The sequence below is a fragment of the Grus americana genome, chromosome 4, assembly GCF_028858705.1.
Source record: "Grus americana isolate bGruAme1 chromosome 4, bGruAme1.mat, whole genome shotgun sequence".
NCBI lineage: Eukaryota > Metazoa > Chordata > Aves > Gruiformes > Gruidae > Grus > Grus americana.
The window spans coordinates 65,537,723-65,560,914 of record NC_072855.1 but is presented as its reverse complement, the minus strand read 5'-3'; the positions used below and the strand labels follow the sequence as shown (position 1 = coordinate 65,560,914).

General features: G+C 35.3%; 1 protein-coding gene across 7 annotated transcripts in view; it reads right to left on the bottom strand.

The window, feature by feature from the left end:
* LRBA (LPS responsive beige-like anchor protein) overlaps positions 1-23,192 on the bottom strand; it is a 466,837-nt gene that overhangs the window by 281,804 nt on the left and 161,841 nt on the right. For 6 of the 7 annotated variants that reach the window (XM_054824979.1, XM_054824981.1, XM_054824980.1 and 3 more), the window contains 3 exons: positions 22,194-22,272; positions 21,797-21,930; positions 19,684-19,745 (listed from right to left, as the gene is read on the bottom strand). In XM_054824979.1, coding sequence (XP_054680954.1) covers positions 19,684-19,745; positions 21,797-21,930; positions 22,194-22,272 — 275 coding nt within the window. The remainder of the gene's footprint in view (positions 1-19,683; positions 19,746-21,796; positions 21,931-22,193; positions 22,273-23,192) is intronic. The other variant, XM_054824982.1, reaches the window with a different exon arrangement.

Sequence of the window (23,192 nt, the reverse complement as noted above, 5' to 3'; positions counted from 1 at the left end):
TAATGATTATTCACATCAGCACTTCTATCACTGCGGTTCTTTCATGTCATCAGCTCCAAAACAGGCAAAAAGTACAAAACTGCAAATTTCTCAAACAAATTTCAGGTTCCGAATCTAGGAGTTTTTAATACCCAGTGTCAACAGACTACATTTTTTGCTGCTCAGTGTTGCAAAATTACCTCTCAGTCAGTGACATGGTTTGATCAGACACAGAACAAAAGCCAGTCAAACAATGTTGTTTCTTTACAATTTAAATCCTCTCCCCTGCCCCCTCCCAAGAAAAAAGATTTCCAGATTTCAAAAGCAGGCAAGAGATTATAACTCTGATCCCTCATGGCCTGTCATGTTCCAGACCCAACACGTTCTTTTATAATTTGTAAGTTGCAACAATGTATTACAATTTTCAAGTAGTCAGAATTAAGAGTAGAATAATTGTAATTTGTGATGCATTACTCATCATGAATTATAAAGATATATTTCATTACTTTTTAGATAACTAGTTTATATGCATTAAAAGGCAAGCAACATTCTAAGTGCTAGCTAAGTTCCATTTACATATTGCCACAGATGGGATGTTTTGGGGTGGTTGAGGTTTTTTTCAGGCTACATCAAGTAGCATCGTCGGTCCTTATTGCTACATATATCTTACCAGTATTTCTCCCACTGTCCTTACCCCAATTCTCCCCTATTGCCTTCTTATGGCCACCATTACATGGCTTCAATCTGTAAGCTGTCTGAAATAGCTTTAAGAAGCATTTATTCTTATGGAAAAAAAATGCCTTTTAGCTGCTAATATTCTAAGCAAAATTGCATAAGCAAGTAAACACCATTAGAGTATTTTTAAATGTAATATCTAGTTCTAAATATTTAACTTCATATAATGATAATTGAAACTATTCTCTGTTAACTTAGATGTGTGAAAACTCAAGAAAAGCAAAATAATGTTTTCTATTTATGACACTGTCCATCTGTTGCTCTTTAAGAGAGCTCACTACAATACTTGAAAATTTAATTGGTGAAGATGGAGGTTGCCAAAAGTGAAAAGAAAGTGCATTTATCATGATACTTTTCAGCATTTTTCTCTACATCAGACACCATCAAAGAAGGCGTTAGTCTAAACAATTTCATAAATCACAGCTGAACACACCCTAAAGCTAATTTTAATAGCTGAAAGAAAAGACTAATGGTCATCATCTTTCATGATCCATTCAATATTTCCCCACAGTATATGTTCTCGCTCAAACAATTACACTCAGTATGCATATTGCATTATTATATCAACATCTTAGTTATCCATCTCCCAAAGGTATTAGGGAAAAAACACGTTAAAAGCCTCAAACTCAACCACTAATGCAACTAAATAACTACAAAACACATTTCAGCACTTTCCTAAGGAAGGACTGTAAGGGAAGATCAACAAAGCCAATAATTTCATACCTGTTCTAAGCTGTACTTAATTGACCATCATTTCCTACGGCTATAAATGTTTAGTAACTGAGACACATAATCTACTTTTAATGCTTTTGGTCACTGTACACTCAAAAGTGAAGCAGGAAAAAAAACCTAGAAGCACTAAACACTACCACAAATAGCTACAATGAAAAACAACCAATACAAGGAGACAAATAAGAAATCACATTTTATTCAAATACTATGTCTGATGTGGAAATTTCCTAGCTCATTATTGTTTCATCTACTTCCTTAATGGAATCTGTAAACAATTCCGTAAGTATTCTAGATAAAATGCAAGTACTATATCACAGAATCACAGAATGATAGGGGTTGGAAGGGACCTCTGGAGATCATCTAGTCCAACTCCCCCTGCAGGTTCACCTACAGCAGGTTGCTTTAAACCTCATCTGAATTATAATTCTACATGGAATAACATATAAGATACTTCCCATAGCTACAGCACAACTCTGCCATAAGCAAAAATTAGATCCCACTCCTCTATAGCACCAATTTTAGATCATCAACAAATTTCATTAACGCATTTTTACTGAATGCATAAAGATCACTAAATGAAAACATCAAACAGTACTGATCTTAAACCTCTCCTTTCAGAAACTAATAATCTCCCTCAAGGTTTATATCATGACCTACTGTTGTCCCATTTGAGTCAGGTTGGGGTTTTTTAATCTATTTTACAGTGGTTTTTTTTAATTAATCCTAACTAATGATCAGCCGTATGACAGTACCAAATGCTCTAATAAAACTCATATAAATTACTACATTTCCTTTGTCTAGGAAACATATTTTGGCCAAAGGCCACAACATGCATTAGACTATAACCAACGAGATTAGCCTAGCAAAAGAATCTTCAGTAATTCTATGTCCCATTTTACTTCCTTTCGGCTACTACACATGTACAGTTATCTCAGTCTTCAAATGCATTGAGAAGTCTTTTATACTACTTGATCCTCCTATTTCCTGTCTTAAAAATAAGGTATGTCTCTAATCATATGGCATCATCAGGTAAGTGGAGAAGTTCTTTAAAAATTCTGCACTGAACTTGAGTTTTCCAATGTTAACTCTATTGATCATTCATTTTCTTTCACTTCTTGTTGGCTCCCTACTCATTCTGAATGTCCTTGTTCAGATATAATACTTCAGGAGCTTCTTATTTACCCAAAAAGGCCTGCTGAAAAGCCTTTTCTACAAGCAGCAGCTAGTAAGAGCCAGCTTCAAAACAAAGAAATGCAGGTGGTTCTTTATACAGTGCATTACAGATCAGTGGAGTCTATCACCAAAGGATGTTGTGGTGACTAAAAGTTCAATAGGATCAAGAGGAGACTGCAGAAATACGGAAAGAAAATATGTTGATATTGACCAGATACACAGAAACTATATCCAGTTCAGAAAATAGCCCAAGCTGATAATTACTAGAGAGTGGGAGAGTGTCATACATGAGTGTGCTATTTTATTCTTTTTGAGCATCTCTTTGTGTCTATAGTTGGAGATATGACAATAAGCAAGGTGGAGCCTTTATCTAACCAAATATAGCCATTCCTAAACTCTAATCGCTCAAACAAATGCCAAGAAAATTTTGTTGATAAGCATTTTTGTTGGTTTGTAATTTGAAGCGCTGCCTATAAGCAGGAAATGGAAATATCCCTCCTCACTTGTGCACTGCTAGGAAAGAAATATAATCATATTTCAAACAGTTAACCCAAAATATATATTCTTCAAGCTATACAAAAACATTTGCAAGACCAATCCATCAACTGGTCTGATGGCTAAACAGTTGAACATGGATCTTTAACAGAATATTTAAAATATTTCCAAGAGATGAAAAGTGCTCTATTTTCAACTGTAGCAAACTGTACTACCACTTTCATTCATATATACGTACACATGCATACTCCTTAATAATTCATTTTTCTCAGAAACTTAAAAAAAAAAATCCTTCTAACAAGGTTAACATATTCCACAATTAAGAATTATATCTAACGGTTCAAATACACAGTCTTAAGCAAGCAGAAAAGAGCAAATTCTTTGCTAATCCATCCTTCCCATAAAGCTGGCAGAGATTTAATAATTTATTTTGGTTATGAAATAAAGGAGAAGGATGACTTTGGTACTGACAACTATGAATGGAGCACTAAGGAGCAGGGTGGAAAAATGTGTTAACATATGACTAAGAGACATATTATATCCTAGAGTAAAGGTCAAATCTGCATGAAAAACTTGTTCATAGAGAGATATACTAATCTTTAAGTGCCTAAAGTAAACTATCAAGAACTTTTCAGCAGTGTTTGCACTTGGTGTCAGCACTCTCTCAGCACCACATCCACCACAGGCTTGAATGAACTCAGCAATAAAGAACATATAGTGAAAAGTAGATTATATCTCAGCTGGGTTCTTCATAATTAAAAAAAAGTTAGACTGCATGTTAAGCAGAATATCTCCAAACATAAATTACCTTTAAAGAGTTGAAGCATGCTTAATTTATTTTAATCTACAAAGCTCCATTGAAAAAAATTAAAACCAACATGGAATTATGGGAAATCATACCTAGAAACTCTATGTAGCAATTTAATATCAAAATTAGCACATGCTAAGTAGTGTATGAAACGAAAAAATTTGCAAGGATGTGACACTTTTATATAAGATTAACACGAAAACACATTTGGAGACGTTATTCAGTACATACAGTGTCATACCTGGATGCTCAAATAAAATTTAAAAAATAAGTCAATAATGGAAGAACTATCAGATACTGATTAAGAAAAAAATATTTTCAATAATTATATTAATGATCCTTTCTCTTCAGAACATCACCAATGTTGCTGAATCTTTACACAGAGAAAAGAGAAAGCTTGCAAAAATATTTACTACTATCCCAAAAATTCAGAGCATCTTGTCAGGGGGAAAATTTACCAAAGAGGCTTGAATTTATTGAAATTTAAACAATGGATACTATTCCACACTAAGCAATGGCTTGTCTATGAAAGCTTTAACATGGCATCTATGTAACAAGTCAAACTATCTCACTAATCAATACAGAGGTTTTGATTTCAGTAAGGGTGATAAAAGTTACCCTAACCCTGGCCAGCTACAAGCTCTCAACAGATGATCATCATTAGGCCTCTATCGGGGTTCCACATACTCAGGCTGTACAAATGTGTCCTATTAGTACATGGTCTGTCTGTTTGGCAACTCCAGTCTTAAGACAAATGGCAGCTGCTGCCCTTCAAGGTCTGAAGTCAAGTCCTCAGGGAATCTAAAAGCCCAACTGGAAAAATCAAGGCCTGTTCATTAGAGACTGCTCCAGGGGAAACTTGCAAGGCTGCCATTAGAACTATATAAAAGAGCTAATTATTTTTATAAGACTTTTAAACTATCAAACACACTCAGTTACAATAAAAAGTATTTACTGCTGGCATTCCATTAAAAACACATTGCTTTTTGTCAAAAAATCAGCTAGTGACAGTACACAACTAAAGTCTTTGTATTAAAAAATTTTAATGAGTCTTCTAGGAGAAAGTTGTATAAAAATCAACTAGATGAGATAGTTTCTCAAGTGGAGGTATATCACCAAGCACATTGTTGTGGGAAAATATTCCAAACACACTCATATCAAACTAACTAACGAACTATAAAGGTGGGCTCAGATTGTGCGTGTGTGACTATCTACCCCTGAAAAAAGACAAGAAATTCAAGAAACAAACACGTTCAGTGTTGCAGAACTGACTGAAAAGAACACATAACAATCTTGTTTCAAACGTATGCTGTTAAAGAACAACTGAAAGTGCTGCAGTACACTAGTGTATTGATAAATCAAAAATGCACATGGCCCAGTTGGTATCAAACACCAAGACTGAGCAGCAAAAAAAATGAAAACCAGAAGTGTTTCAGTATTTTTCCTCTGATAAAACACAGAAACAAAGATTATAATAATGATAGCTACTTTCATAAAATATACTCTGGGGAAGGGGAGCTGGAACACTATTTTTTTATTCATAACCACAAAATTGTTTACTATTTTAACTATGAAACAGAATCAAAGTTTCTTATACCGAAATATTCTTCCAGCTGTGCAGCATGACAACGCTGTATTGAATTCTAATGGTATAACAGATCACTGCTATAGAATATTTATTACACAGTATTTATTACAAATCTTTTAAGTGTTATATGAAATTCATTAGTGTTCCTTAATCAATTCTTGGATCAACATGCACATTAGCTTCCGACAGCCTAATTCAAAAACGCAATTACAACCCTAGTCCTTATGTAAAAGGACGACAGAAAGAAGCTATGTTAAACCAGTTTAAAAGAATGAAAATTTAAAGAAAACAGATTAGGAATGATTTATATCAATGCCTAGTGCTGAAGTTAATTACAACTAACCCAATAAAATAGTGCCTTTATTATTGTACAGCAAGTAATAACCTTAGACGCAGAAAACAGAACTCTTTGCTGACTTTTGCATGCTCAATTCCACAGCACACTACATTAAGAATTAAAGAAGTAGTAAATAAGCCATACAGAAACAACAGGTTTTTAACTAAAAGCAGAAGACTCCCCTGCTGTTTAACCATTTGGGATATTCCATGTAAACAGAGCTTCCTATAAACTGGTATTATGTAGTTAGTGGTAAATGCCTAAAACTACCTTATAATGAGAGTTTAATTTCAATACTTAAAAGTTTGAGTTCAATTCACAATAAGTTTTTATAGATTCTGAAAATAAATTATACACATATAGAGGTAGAGCAGTTTGCATACTTAAGTACTACACTGTTCAGTAAAATGCTAAATAAAAAACTGTCAGCTTGTCAGACTGCCTTTTATGCTATGAGATTACTCTCAAAGTGACAACTGTTGTCTTCTCTACAAACTATACAAATTTCTCCTAAAAGATGTAGTATTATGAAAGATACACTATATAAAATGTTACAGCACATACAATCTTTAACAATTACATACAACCAGAAAATCTCGACACAGGTTGCAGTTGTCATAGTTTATGGTGATACCAAATATTCTTAACATAGGATTTTAGTAATAAAACTTAAATCACTTAATCAGAAAGTTCATATAAAATTACGAAAATATCACTGTCAGCATCAATAAAATGCCTCAATAAAATGTCATCAGTAGTAACTACCACAGCATAAAAGCTACATATCATCAAAACTCATAAACTTCATTTTCTATCTAGTTTCAAAAAAAGTATGAACGTGTATATGAAAAACATTTATTACATGCCTTTTATAATGATCTAACTTGTGACTTGATGAATAAAAGTTTGCCCCTAGAACCAATGTCACATCAAGATGAAACAGGTAAGTCTATGTTAAACTCCAGCCCCTCTGCAGTCCATGTACAGCAACAAACTGTAGAAGGGGGAAAAACTGCATGAGTGGTTCACTGATTTCAGGCCCACAGTTTCTGATGGAGGAAGCAATTTGCCTGGGCAGCCTCTCCCTTTCTTTCTCCCACTAGCGGGCTGTTGCCATGACTCCTCATGAAACGAAATTAGGGGTCAGGTTTGAGTTCATCTAGCAGCAAACCTTTTCCACTGCAGTTTCCTCTTCAGGTTCTTTAACCATCGGCTATTTTCAACACCAAGATGAAAAACAGTAGCTTCAGGAAGAATAAGAACAGTCATCTTAAATATTATTTGAGAAATGAAAGTACCAAGCAGTTCTGTAAATACGCAGCAATGGGAAGCAAGAATCTGTAAGTCAAAGGAGATGAGGCAGAAAAAGAGAAGTAGGGAAAAGGGACAACGCAAGATGAACAAAGGGAAGAGATCCAAATAATCAAGCTGCAGTGCCAGCATCATTTTTATGGAAAAGGAAAACAAACTGAGGAATAGCAGGAGTATAAGGCAACTGTCTCTTGATTTCAGTGCTTTTTTGTTTAACTGTGATTTTAATTTCAGTTTTTGTAAAACCACTGCATGGAAAAAATTGTCTTCCAAGGTAGACTACTAATTGTAAGGACAAAAAAAATCACAGCATACTCACTGCTCCGCAGTTGCACTAGTAGTGATGGACTGATCCCACTGATAGCAACATTCATCAACACCACCACCAAACAGCAGCAACCTTCCTGCTCAATGTCTGATAAGCTTTAACTAAATAAATTTAACTAATAAAAAAGTCAATTATATACACAGTGAATACTATTTTGGAACTAAAAGCCTCTCTATATTTCCCTTCCCCCCAAATGTAGCTTAGTTTCAATTTAAACTCTCGTAATGAATGCATGCCAACAACGAACAAGATTCCTGCTATCATCGCACCTTTGAGGGAACGAAAACAAAGTACGTAAACCAATCCCATCCCTTACTTAAAGGACAGGATGTCCAAACCTGTCCCTCATCATTTCCTTGGGTAATCCTATCCTTACGCAGATCAGACAAGATTTAGAGAAAAGGAAGCTAAATCAAATAAAATAATAATAATAATTAAAAAAAAGGCAGAAAAACTAACGTGTGTCTTTCATTACACTCCACTTGCATACTACATTCCCTTCCTCAACCTGCATCTGTTGTCTCCATTTAGATTAAAATATTCTGGGTATCCATTATTCCACTGTTACAAGACACCCAGCAACACAGGGCTCTATTCTCATCAGTCCCTACATGTTGCTACAATAAACATGAGAAATAATAATTTTCTGCTCCTTTCACTGCAAATCCTTCCCTGCGCTCACCAAGCAAATTTTCCCAAAATAAAAATATAACCATTTCTGTTTTAACTAGAAATAGAAATAAATGCCTTCATAAATATTCAAAGGGTACTGGAAAATCCAGCTGATTCTTCTGAATCGAATTTCACATGGAACTAGGATCTAATGCCTAACAGACATGCACCTCAATATCACATTGATTGCTGCATAATCTGAATTACGAGTTTTTTCACTTAAGTTATATTAAAATATTTATTGAAAGATTAGTGCATCATCAACATCTTTGATGAGAGAGATGTTTTTCCAGTTGCAGAGATACGTAAAAAGGCACAGATGAGTATAAATAAGACTAAAGGTTAAACAATAAACTGAGTAATACCACTATGCAAAGCTTCTCCAGCCAGAACTTTGAGTAAACAGCACTGCTCCCCAAATCATGAGTTTCTTAAGCTGTTTTGCTTGGAAACAGAGACACATTATTTGGTTTATTAACATGAACAAAAATGTTCACATATTTGTAATTAGTATAATGTCAGCAACAACCGCTGCCGCTCACTGAACTTTCCGTAATCTCATACCCCTCCCCTCCACTAAACCTCCTTCCATAGTCTCAAATTAAACAGACTAGCTGTAAAACAGCAGGGTGTCAAATTAAAGCACACTTTATTTTCAGAGGTCTCCACACTTTGCGGCTGACTTCCTGTCAGGAAGAGTTCCATTTCAGTGCAGAGCCCCATCAGCGGGGAGCTCACAGAATTAAGTGCCAGTTGATATTACTTTGTTTTGCATTTACCACCCATGAGAATATTGTTCAAAGATCTAGTTATAAAGTCAGCATGGTATCATCCTTCTGACTAGACTGCCAAGCCACAGGGTGTGCTCTCACTGCACAAAACTCACCTTAAATGGTGGTGTTTTTTTAAGTCCTAGTGTGCTGGTGAAGCAACAGGATGCCTTTTTTCTTCAGAAAAGTCTTGCTTCTGTAGCTAAATTATGTTCCCTTAGTTTTGAACATCTGCAGCAGTGTACTTTTGTGGAAATGAAGCTGTCCTGTTCCCCTATTACACCCCCAAGATACACATTTACGTTAGACAATCCACTCTCCTCCCTAACCATAAAAATGTATACATTAATCATACAAATTCTCAGCAATACAGTTTTAAAGGCTAATATTTTTAGCTGTAGCAGACATGTTTTCCATTAAACTCACACCAACCATGTCCTGGATTCCTGACCAAATTCAAGTAATTTTCATTTCATAAGAGAATTTTTCTTAGTAAGAGCCTATAATATCTGAAAAGCCTATAGAACAACCACTAAAGATCGTAAAAAAAAAAAAAAAAAACCTCCTCATTTTCCCCCTAGAACTTCACTGTAGGCAACAATTATGTTTTAGTAAGATTACCTTAGAAAAGTTCATCTCTCTCCATTCCAGTGTGGCAAACTATTTCTAAGAATGGCTTTGTGGTTTTTTAACCCTATCTTTTATCCACTCCTCTATCCGAAGTCTGCAAGTCATACTGACTTCTCCAAGTGTATTGTCCCAAGAAACAATGCTTCACATCAGTCCACAATAAAACATCATGGCTTTACTACACCTATCCATTCGTACCTCTCTACACACCACCTTAGTCCAATATATAGCACCCATTCCAATTTCTTTACATATAAATGTCTTTATTTTTGTTCAAAAGCACAAAGCTCACAATTACTTTTCAGCTGCGCAGTATAAACCAAAACAACACTGGTTCTTTCACACTACTTTTCTCAGTCTGAAGCTGCAGCTGATAACAGGCTGCTTTTGTTGAACACTTCAAAATGTAGTGGCTGCAAATTGTAGAGGGCACTTTCCAGTGGGTCAAAAGTAGGACTAGATAAAGTAAGTTTTAGTTAAGAAGCCATTTCTAACACTTTGACAATTATTTATATCTAATATGCAGAAACATCAACCTCATTTAATTAAAGTATAACATCTTCACAAGCATTGTTCCCCAGGGCTCAGTTTTGGGGCCAGTCTTGTTTAATATCTTTATTAATGATCTTGATGAGGGGATTGAATGTACCCTCAGTAAGTTTGCAGGTGACACCAACCTAGGTGGGAGTGCTGATCTGCTCGAGGGTAGGAAGGCTCTACAGAGGGACCTGGACAGGCTGTGTCCATGGACTGAGGCCAACTGTATGAGGTTCAACAAGGCTCAGTGCTGGGTCCTGCACTTGGGTCACAACAACCCCAGGCAACACTACAGGCTTGGGGAAGAGTGGATGGAAAGCTGTTTGGCAGAAAAGGACCTGGGGTTGCTGGTTGACAGCCAGCTGAATACAAACCAGCAGTGTGCCCAGGTGGCCAAGAAGGCCAAGAGCATCCTGGCTTGTATCAGAAATAGTGTGGCCAGCAGGACGAGGGAAGTGATTGTGCCCCTGTACTCGGGCACTGGTGAGGCCGCACCTCGAATACTGTGTTCGGTTTTGGGCCCCTCACTACAAGAGGGACATTGAGGTGCTGGAGCGTGTGCAAAGAAGGGCAACAGAGCTGGTGAAGGGACTGGGGCACAAGTCTTATGAGGAGCGGCTGAGGGAACTGGGGTTGTTTGGCCTGGAGAAAAGGAGGCTGAGGGGAGACCTTATTGCTCTCTACAACTACCTTAAATGGAGTTGTAGTGAGATGGATGTTGGTCTCTTCTCCAAAGTAACTAGCAAAAGGACAAGAGGATATGGCCTCAAGTTGTGTCAGGGGAGATTTAGATTAGGTATTAGGAAAGATTTCTTCACCGAAAGAGTGGTCAGGCTGCTCAGAGGGGTGGTGGAGTCACCATCCCTGGAGGTGTTCAAAAAACATGTAGACATGGCACTTCAGGACATGGTTTAGTAGACATGGTGGTGTTGGGTTGACGGTTGGACTTGATGATCTTAGCGGTCTTTTCCAACCTTAAGATTCTATGACCTCATAGAATCACAGAATGGTTTGGGTTGGAAGGGACCTTAAAAGATCATCTAGTTCCCAGCCCCCTGCCATGGGCAGTAACACCCTCCACTAGACCAGGTTGCCCAAAGCCTGTTTTTCTCATGCTAAATGTAACACATCATAGTTTTTGCTCATCTTAAAATCCCACATCATATATTTCATCTCCAAACTGAGGAGTGAGCAAGCTCCTCTAACTAGACTAAGAATTAAGGAATGATACAAGGAGATAAAGCCAAAGTACTAGCTCACACATTTCAACTACTGTGACCACTACCTGTCAGGATATAACTATAAAGTGCTTATTGCATCATTAAGTCAAGAAAAGGTCACTTATTATTCATGAAGTATTGACAAATCATTCCCAATACATTCCAACCTACTGCCACACTTAAGGCAAAAGCAAAAGTTTAAGTTATAAACTACTTTGATTTCTACTACTAAGTAAACTGTCAACATACATCCACTTCATAGACTCACACAAGAAACAATATTCTATCAGAATTTTTTTTTTTAAATTTGGCCAGTAATGGACACAGCTGTTTTAAACTCCCTATGTGTAGGCCACACTAATAGTAAAAAAGCACATTATTCCCAAAGCCAACAAATATACCTAAGAGAAAAGAGAGAGTTCAAACATATCTTAAGCGTAGTAAACTAAAGCAGGATCCGAGAAGTGTGAACCTTAGTGATTATTATGAAAAATAATAGGAGTTTGAAAGAAATTCCTATTTAAACTTGTTAAGAGTGCTCTCCAAGCAATTCCAGGGAATTCAACAGGTTAAATATTGCAGGCAATTATAGGCAGTTAAAGTTTCAAACAATTTAGAAAGCAACAGGAATTCAAAGTAGGAGTGAAGTTCCAACAGACAAATTTTATGTTATCCTGGAGTTTCACACAGAATATACTACAATAATCTACTTCTGGAGAGACAAAAATCTACATTGAATGTAATTTCAACATACTCCTGTTCAAAGGAAAGGTCTTCCCAACTGTTTGCATTTATTTCAATCTTATCAGAATTACACTTCAGACAGTTATCTACTCAACTGATCTCCAGTTTCAAACACTTAGAATATATAACATTCGAGTTGAACATAATTCAATGAAGTAAGTAGCAAAATATCCTTAGCACAAGTATCGATTTTTAATTATTCCAAGTACTCTGCTCAGTGACATATACCAAGCATGAAAGTTGTCCATATATGTTTTCAGCCCCCAAAGTGATATGCTCCGAGATGAAGGAAAAACTCCCACTTGGGAAGGAAGCTACACTATGCATAAAAAAAAAAAAAAAAGCCAGATATATCAAGTATAACAGGGAATCCAAGTGACCTAGACAAAAGATTTGATAATTTAATCTTCTGTTTCATTAGAAGGAAACTTACTGACAAAATAGCATCTAAAATCTAAAATCCAAGCATCAAAGGACTGCATTTAAGGAGTCTGGATTCCACAGCCAGTGCCCTCCTACATGTTCCAGGCCTTTCATTCAATTTCTCCAAAGTAAATCCTACTGACCACTAGCCAAACTGCTCACTGCATTGGTATCAACTGCCTTGCAATGCAGGAGAATGCAGAAACACTAAACTTTATCCCCAAAACCTTAAAGAAAAGAACGGATGTCTTTCTATATCACAACCAAAGAAGGAAACTGCAATTGAGGATGCCACAGGTGAATCCCAGTGTTGCTTTTACAGATTGAGAGAGCTTAGTTTCTTTCAAAACTGGACTCTTCCATATGCCTGACAAATGCCCTTAAGCTTCTGGACTACTAGCTACTTTGGGAGGATATGCTGAAATTTTTCATCTGACAGATTATTCTACTTAGTGATAATAATAATAATAACTATTACCTGAAACATTAATTGAAACTTAAGTCTCTCCTATCCCAGGACAGCACTCTGATAGCACGGTCCCTGGCTACTGCGGGATCTACCTTCCTCTCTCTCTAGCTTTGACCACTGTATCCATCCTGTAAAACTAAGTCACTGTAGATGAAAATATACATTGCGGGGGAAAAGAATAACAAGAGGTTTTGAAGAGGAAATAGTTTATAATGTAAAATCTCTTCACTGAAAATACCCTGAAGTAGCACTGTACATAAAGCTCAACAGACATTCGCCAAGCACTTTCCATCCAATAGCTTCTTAAAGAAGAACAAGATGAGAATCTTCCATTTTGTATACTAGTTACAAAGGCCATGCGGTATTTGTTACAAAATTGCACTAGGAATGTTCCTACTACTGCCTGCATAACAATTAATAACATGCTTGGCAATTTCATGTTTTCAAATGTTAAGATCTACACAGTTTTATCAATATGCCTAGTTCCGCTTGGTATGAAGCGGACCTGAGACAGCCTCAGAATGTAAATAATCTGTGCAGAGTAAGATGACCTTGAATACTCTCACTTCCTTCCACAGCCACCTCATTTCTACAGAAAATGAGGATATTGTTCCAATCTTCAAATTCTTCAAAAAAGTACAAGACAAAAAAAAAAATTACACTAGAAAGTCTCTGGCACACTTGCAGGTGAAGTATTTTTCGGTGCATCTCAATACAGTGTCGTCATACTAAATTAGAAACACTGAATACTTCATAACATTGCAAAGAAAGTTAGCAATACAAGGCAAACACCTATGGGCATGATTCATGCAATGTCTTCCCCTGAGCTTAACAATTTAAACTTTGGGAAGCCCTTTTTTCTATTTCTATTTGTTAAGATCTAAATCATTTTCATTTGCCTAATAAAGTTATGTTTCTAGCCATTCTATCACACAAGCAATCTATTTCTGAAGTGGGTTTTTTTACTTAAATACAGCTACTTCATCTTTGGTAAAAACAAAGATCCTATTGGCAGAAGTTCACACTGAATAAAAAGAAAAACTTCCAACTCCTGCTATTTTATAAACGGCTCTTAAAAGGAAATTAGAGCATGCATTGAAATTGAAAGTCATTTGGCAGCTTACAAAATCCCTATAAAAGCTAGCCTCTGCACCAAAGCATATATATTTTTTAGATCATGGATCTAAAGGATTATTAGATCCTTTTAAAATTTATTTTCAACTGTTAGAACACAAAGTGATTAGATGGAAAATATTAATCTTGATTAAAATATCATCATCTAACACTTGGGGCGCATAAAAAGTATTCAAACAGCATTTATTCTCTTCATATAAACCAGGATATTGTTAGAGTTTTGGCGCTTCTGTTGAGTTCAGCTGCCATGGTATAATGACATAGCTCTTCAGATAACCTATACTCAATTAAATTAAAACTCCATAGCGATCGCTATAGTTATCCATCACATCAAATTGCACTTAAAAGTAAATTAGGAACCAGTGTAGATCACAAAGCATCAGTATAATGTGTTCTCTCTGTAAGTAAAACACTGAAAACCAGCCATATTCTACATCAGCTAAAATCTCCAAGTAATCCAAAGGCTTACCACATTTTAGAACATGCCACAGAAATCCATTCCTGACGTAATGAATTTGGATCATTGACACAAAGCTTTTTTCTGAGCACAGGATACCCAGAAAAGCCTGAAGATCCTATTGCATTTTACAAACATTTATGTACGGGTGGAGAAGGGGTGGGTGTATGAAAAAAATCTGCTGAAAAATCAAAATCTTAACTACCATTCTGTTGCTCTTCCTCAGGGCAAATATGCTAACGTATTGTTTGTATGGGTACATGACCGCATGGTACATGGTGATATTGTTTAAATAATTAAGATTCCTTATCAGAGTAAGAGATATGATGCAACTACGACACTGCTCATGCAAAGGATTAATATTGACTTCTATATGAGCAACAGAATCTGTCAGCAAAGTGATTTAGTAGCATATGAAAGAAAGATCACACCAAAGAAAAACCTTTTGCAAACATTTCACCATTTAACCAATGATAATTGGTTTGGTGAGTTGAGATAGACAAGAAAAAATAAAGACCTGAAGACCTATAAGTTTGCCTACACTGGCAGTAAGACTGACTTCCACAGAGTAATTTTTTCTGCTTTAATACTACTAATCAGCCTCTGCTGTATTTTTAAGATGCACATGCACTGCTTTGGATCATGCTTTTCTCTCCAAAAAATAACTCTAAAAACTATCAGCACAGAGCACGACATATTCAACCGTAATATTTCATTGGGCCACATGAACAGATGCTATCTCTGCACACACAAAAAAATCTGAAGTATCAGAGTTTATGCTTCCCTCTTCCATCTCCCCATGAAAGATATACTTTATCAAGGTCCATTATAAATCTAATAGCTACAGTTATGCAGTTATATTGCAATATATCATATTAATATTTCTAGAAGATAAAATACTTAGAGATTAAATGTATTAAAACATTGGTCTTGGTTTTATATATGCCATCAGCTATCAAGAATGCATCCTTAATCCCTTTGAAACAAGACGGGGCAGAGGAAGGAGGAACCAAGAAGCTTTTATACCTTGAACCAGCAAGCAGGGTGTATGTGTGGGTAGCAGCAGGGTCATGAAAGTTGCTGCAGTATTCATTAATTTTTAATTGCAAACTTTTAAAAAGGTTGGGTGGCATTCCACCAATTTTAGAAAATTATACATGAGCTGAACAGTATTTGAGTCAGTTAGTGTAAGGTTATTTTATGGTCTAGAAAATTTAGATTCAGTAGAAAAGAGCTCTTAAGTCAAAGATGGACCTGACAAGAACCACCTAATTAGTTCTCTTACACATATTCCACTGACAATTCACTTGATTTATTACAGAAAGAAGCATTTTTCAAGTGCTGCAAATTCTGTAAATTCAAAGGCATCAAGGAAAATTATGGAACCTATTTCACCTATTTTTGTACCTTTTCACCTTGGAGCTACAATAATAGGACAAATGTTTCATGTATGTGAGCAACAGATAAATGTTTTCAATACCTTCATAGGGAAGATCACAGTTTTTCCTACTTAGTCATGTATTTCAGGAAAACATCTGACAAATGAAAGGAAGCACAGTAGCATATTTGCTTTACAGATAAACATGCACTCAATTCATATACGCTCCTTTGTGTTTTAGGCATAGAGTCCTTTTAGATGAAAATACTTTATTCAGGGGTGACATCACAGCTTCCCCACACAGAAGCCTTGCCTCACAATCGTATACGAGCGCCTTCAAGGTCCTGACGTCACTCATTTAAAAGGGATAATAGACATAGAACTTCTCTCTTTTGGCTGGTTTAATTACCCCGACAGGATGCCAGGCCAGACTACATGGTGCTTCTAGGTTCACAGTACTGTATGCATTTCTGATAGATGGGAAAAGAATAGATGACCTGGCAGAAGGCTCAGACAATAACATGTGATTTACAGGACATGAATGCAGCTACTATAAGATTTATCTGACAGCCCTCTCCGATAGTGGACTGTTGAGTATCCGATGGAATGATTTCTAGTCTGGAAAGTCTGCTACTGAGTAGCCATACACATTATTTATTTATTAGATGTTTTGGGTTGAAACCATTTTTAAATGATGCACTTCACAATGCTCAGCCATAAATTTAGTTTTAAGCCCTAGAAGGGAGGTAGTGTTATTGGAATGTGTGTCAGACTGAATTAGGATGAGCAACACAATGCTTTTATAAAGTGGCCTTGAATGCAACGTCGATTCTTTCAAAAATGATATTAATGTCAAATAAGCAGGAACACTTTGCAGTAATATTAAATGAAGGATTTCTTTATGTTTTGATAGATTTATATAAATGTAAGTATACACACAGAGACATGTCTCAAAACGTAGCGTGTCTATCAAAAAACCACAACTGTTTTTGTCTTAGAAAAAGCTTTTTGTCTGTATTTCAAACCACCTGTTTCTCTTTTTACTTTGTGTTAAACATAAAACAATAGATCAACATATAAACACAAAGTGAAACACAAAAGCAATGGTGCTTTTCCATATGCCTAAATATATGAACTTTAAACAAGAGAAGAAATTAACCAGGTGTCACATATATTTTCACAGAATGGTGTCTTTTGAATTTTTTTAAAATCACTTCACCTGGAAAAGAGCTTTATTTTCACAGTTTTATGAAAAAATTACTTGTGAGATATTATTATTTTATTTTTCACTTCTGAGAAAGAAAAAACATATTCCAGCCACAAATCTAAATAAACACTAGAAAAATTTCAGATGTTTTAGAAAAACAATCCACGTACTTACATCACATATGCAATGTTTAAAGCCAATTTTCAGAAAGAGGTTAGTATAAAAAACACCAAAGATATTAATCACAGCAATCTTTCAATTTCATAAAATGATGGCTGACAAATTTGTGAAGTTTTAAATCAAATTTGCAGATACTTACTTTGTAACTATGCCACATTATTTATGTGATTAAAAACTAGTTTTTGACCTGATCTTTTGATCTTTGGCACTTCATCCTCTCCATCTCCTCTTAAAAATTAATTAAAATTTTAGCAAAAGGATATCACTTCACTTCCCACCCTATCTTGGACCAAAAAAAAGAAAAAAAGAAAAAAAAAAATCAATCAAGCTCAACCCCATCTCCTCCCAGTATCTGTAAAATGTCGGCTTGAAATTCAATTTCATATCTCTCAAGCTTTCATGTAGCAAAAGACAGTTCACTTCTTAACAAAATAAATCACTTCTGTGATTGCCATGCTGACCTCTTTGAATTAGGAAAATTCAAAGTGAAAAATGTAATTATCACCCCAGAACAATCTGTATACATCTGGAGCTAATTTTAGATTCATTTCTCACATCATTTTTCATATTCTGCCAAAAATTACAGCTGCTATGTAACTTTAAAAAGACTTTGAGGTCTTTGTGACTTTATTGGTTTATTTCTACTATTTCACAAAGAACAACCTCAGTCTCTGCAACTAGCACTACTAAGCAATCACGATATCCTCAATTTGATTAGATTAGCATTAAGTGGCATTGTGACACATATGACAAATAGATGCATTAGAGCACGTCATTTATTCCTTATCCTTTCCATTTCCCAACACCAAACAAGTGACGTACAGTACAGAGCACAACATGATTTTAAAAAAGATTAGATTACCCTACCAAAAAAGAAGGAAAGGTCAACCACTAATTCTTGATACAAGCAGTATGGATACCGAAAACTAATTTTTAAAATGGTAATACCAAGCTGTCAGGCACATATTTAATACTCAGATTCGTTTTACTCTAACACATTAACGAATCAACAGTAAAACTTGTATATGGATTTCTTGGTAGTAAGGATTCTTTTCTAATTTAAATCAGCAGCAAATTCATATTCTAAAAGTCACAAACATCGTCCACTTCCAGTATTGCCACATGTAAAATAACCACCTCTAAATTCCAAAAGTTCCATAAAGGAATATTAAATTCCTTTCAGGGTAAAAATATATTATATTTCCTGAGGAAGATGGAAAACTAGATGAGCAAAGTTCTAGATATATTCACTAATAATAAGCTCACTAGAAAACATAACTACTCTTCACTAGTTCATTGTAAAATCTATTAGGTGTAATCTCCAGAAGTAATTGTTCTTATTGCACTTTATTGACAATGCAGACTATCGATTTTTCACACCTTCTATGATTCTTTCATTTGTATTCATGAAATGTCTATCAGCACACTCTAAATAAATTTGGCAATATAGGCACTAAAATGAATAAATCGATGTGAAGAAACATTAATTTTACATTATCCTTATTCGTCAGGCAAGCAAACCATAAGGGTTGTAAATGAAGGTCAAAGGTTTTGAAATGGGTCAGAACCCTTGACCTCTAGACCAATACCATTCCCATTAAAAAAGGCTATTTTAAAGTTTTAAGTAGGGGAATTTACTACCAGAAAGGTATCATTTTTAAGGCACCAAAAGAAAGGCTCAATAAAAGTAGTCTTCTATGTAATTACAAAAAAGAAAGCAAGAAATACAAAATCAAATTAATATAGCATATACAATTTTAAGAAAGGTCCTTAGGCTCTGGCTCTTTTCTAACCATGGGAACAGGCTATTCTCAGGTTCTTAAATATCTAAAATCACTTTGCCTTTTCAAATGTAGAACGCCCCAAACAGCTGACAACCAGAGTTGCTTTCTTAAATTTTTCTCAGATTCTTAGTACTTGTCAAATCAATTAAGAATGACAGGGTTTCAAAAGTATTTATCACTCATTTCATAACCACTACACAAAAGGAAAAATTCTATTCATCCCAGAGGATTCAGCATGCCAAGATGCAGAAATCAATCTGTTTCTATAACCTTAATATTTTATTGATACTATTTTGCCTTACAAAAATTACAGCATAGAATTACTTAGGAACACCATTATCAAGGTTATGTAAATGCTCAATGGTAAGGTAACATAAAACCCTTAGTATCTTCTCTCTCTAACTCAATAGACACAATTACTATGTTTTGGGGTTGGTTTTTTTTTTTTTCAATCAAAAGGCCTCGCACATAATCTTTATACCTATTACATATAGCCTTAAATTTTAAATCAAATTCCAAGTAAAATTTTAACTGTAATTTCCATTGTGCTCAAAGACAGCAGCTTCAGATAACATTGTTACTTAAATCTCACCTGAGAGCAGAGAAGCATCACCAGCTCCACAACTGAACTGCTGGATTTCATACACACAAGACCTACAAAAGGAAAAAACGGTATATATAAATGCATGCTTATATGGCATCAGCTGTTAACCCAAACTATTTTGAAGTGTAATAGATTAGAAGCATTTTGACAAAAGAAAGCTGAAATTGTCATACCACCTCCAGTTCAATTTTGCACTTTATCAGCACAAAATAAAAGTATGTATGTGAGGGAGATCATAAATTCCATGCCTCACATCTAAAGATGCAGCTAATAATAATACATTACCTCCATTATTCACAGTTTTATAAACATTTGTATGTCAAAATGATCAGAAGTGTGGTTAACATATGTTATATTAATCCACTGTATCTACATTTTGCTATTTCTTGAAGGATTGGGTCATTATATATGCAGAGAAGGGAAATGGCTTTATGACCTTTGCTTTCTCCATTGCGCATTTTCCTTTCAGCCCCCAGCTATCAATCAAGTTTCCATTTTGTTTCATGGCAGCAGACATCCCAAACACTCTTATTAGTACTTTGACCCTTAACCCCCCACTAAACCTTAGCAGAAGTGCAAGCAGTAACCTATTATATATTCTCAATTGTTTATAAACTAATTTGACTATTATTATTATTTGTATTCGCATTTTGTTTTGGGTTTGTCTATAACTGGATTTTAGGCCCAAAAATTTTCTGTGTTTATTTTTGTCTAGTCAGTTCATACATTCCCAATAATCTTCCTGCTTTTTTTTTTTGGTCATCCAATCTATGAAATACTCTTCTCTCTGTGTATATAATCTATACTACAGTCAATACTTTGAAACCAGATTATCTTTTCTTTATCTTCAGACAAGAAAAAAGTGTAACTAAATTTGCTTCCCTGGCAAACAAAGCTTTGAGAAAAATCTCTTTTCTGTTATTCTTATTAAATGAATGAAATAAATTTGTTCACACAGCAGCTTCCATTAAAATGTTTATCAGCTAAAAAGATGTCCACATGTATAATCAAAAGTAGAATCCCATCTTTTTCAGTGTTACAGAAGAAAATTCATGCACTTCTTCCTGCCACTTTTTCCTACTCCAGAAGTCAGGCAAGTTAAATTCCTAAATTAACTTTAATTTCAGTGAAGTTTAATGAAGTCTCAATTTCGATATCAATAGTCTTCAGTAAAACACTTATCAGCGTTTGAAACTCTAATTTCTGACAATGTTAACCGTACTCAGCACTACATACAGGATGTCTGTCCTAATCCATGAAACAAGTACTTTCAAAAATGTTTTAAAATAAAGAACTTTAATTCCCCAGGAAGCAACTAGATCTGTTAGTGCAAATACAGCTCATGTGCAAGTGATCAGCTCAAATCAAGCAATCATGAGCTTCTAGCATGGGAGTGCTTCATTACTGAAACTTGCAACAAGCTCAGACTCTAATTCAACTCACTGCTTTAACTGGACAAAGCCTGCAATTTTCACTCTAAAAATCAGTGGAAAAAGCAATTTATAACATATAACCAAATTATGAAAAAATTTAAAAACTGGTGTTCACTACTAAATTCACAGTGTTCCAATAAACATGATTTTTTAAATTGAAGACATTAATGTCTGCATTGCAGAAGTGAGCCTTGTTTTTAAACAGGGAGAAACCCACCAGTAGAAAGAAAACTAAATCATCTTGAGCTCAGTCATTTTAAACCAACATCAGGAAGAGCCACGTTCATCATTGCTCACCTGAATCTTCATCTTCTCGGAAGTTCCAGAGAATTCTTCTCAATACTGACAATGTATTCCCTTACCTTTATGACTGTCTTCCAATTACAAACCAAAAAGACAGAAGCAGATTCACATGCAAGTGATATACCATAACATATAAAGAGGTAGCAGAGATGGCAAAGATGAGGAGGCAATGACAATGACCTTAGAGGACTAAAGACTGAAGGAACAGGAGGCAGTGAAATCCAGTGGACAGCACTGTGTGGGAAGGCAGGAAGAAAGCTTCTAAGGCAGAGGCAGCAAAAGAAAAATACAGAAATTCTGAGTCTCCAAGGTAAAACAAAGCACACATTTTTTTAAAAAAAAAATTCTTTTAAATGGAAACTTACTTGTACCTTCTATCAGCAACTCCTGCCCATGGCTGCCCAAAAGAGTCCGAGAAAGAAAGGGAGCAAAATCCACAAAAATCTCTCTCAGAAGTGGGGCAGCTTTTTCCAAAGCATGTTCAAGCCTGTCTGTAATACTAGTAGAGAGATACATGTGATTAACAAAAGAAGAAGGAAGTGCTGAAATTTTGTAGAAAGGAGTATCGTTTTTGGCAATGTTTAAGTGATATACATATAAGAAGGAATCAATAATCTGACACTTATATTTTCCTAAACCTTCATAAGGTATTGAACATCACCAAAACAGCGTTCTTCAGTGATGTGGAATTAGAATATCAACTTATATATCAAAAATCTGAGCCACAGCACAGCTGTTCAGATGTTCAATTGAAGAAGTTACCTCATATTTGAAGCAGAATCCTCAGGCACTGAAGAAACTGTAGGGACAGATGGCAATTTTGAATTAGATGATCCCCTTCCTAAAAGGGAAAGTAATAAATAAATGAATTATATAAGAAAACACGCTAGAGATTAGACAACTGGACCATAAACTAAAGCCTTGAGCTCAACCTCTGAGAAACCATGGTTTTCAAGTGAGTGAGAGGACTACGCAATCCCTTTCACCTCTTTGTAGCCCAAACTTTTTTTGCCGTAAGATCCCTATCCATATTTACTGGGTATGCCATAGCAAGCTTTTAAATTTTGCTCTAGCACAAACATAAAGTAATTCAAGGAAGCCTTGCAGTTTGCTTTGTGAAGAAAGTCAGACTAGACTGTAGTGATCCCTTCTGGCCTTATAAGCCATTAGTATTTCTGAACAAATTTAAGAACACTTATAACCTTAAGCAGTGAATACAAACAATGTCTTACACTCTTAATACTCCTGTAGTGTACTAATATATACTAATACTAATATAACTAATATATACTAAAATAAAGACAAATGGTAACATTTTAAAGCATCTCTTTTGGTTACTGGAAGTGCTCGTCCAATTTCAAGTAACTTGCACAGAAACCCTTATTTCTCCGTCTAAAACTAAAACGTATTTGTGTCAAAATGAAGTGAGTGGGTATTTTCAATAGCCTGGCTTAAATTTTTGCAACATTGGGACTCTGACAAAGACAGCTATGATAAAATTCTCCATTGCACTGCCAGCATCATTAGCATGATGGCAGTGGTATAACCTCATTTGTGAGTTATTAACTTTGCCACATCAATTATTCAAAGGTTGATAGGGAAGACTGGGTCATTTATGTATCCTACACTTACAAAAAAAATGCAATTGTATTATGTCAAATTGACACTACATGGCTCTCATCAGCAGAGCAGGAATCTGTAAATACTAAATTCTGCTGTTCAGTATATAAAGAGAAATACAACCTCCATACTGTAGTATGG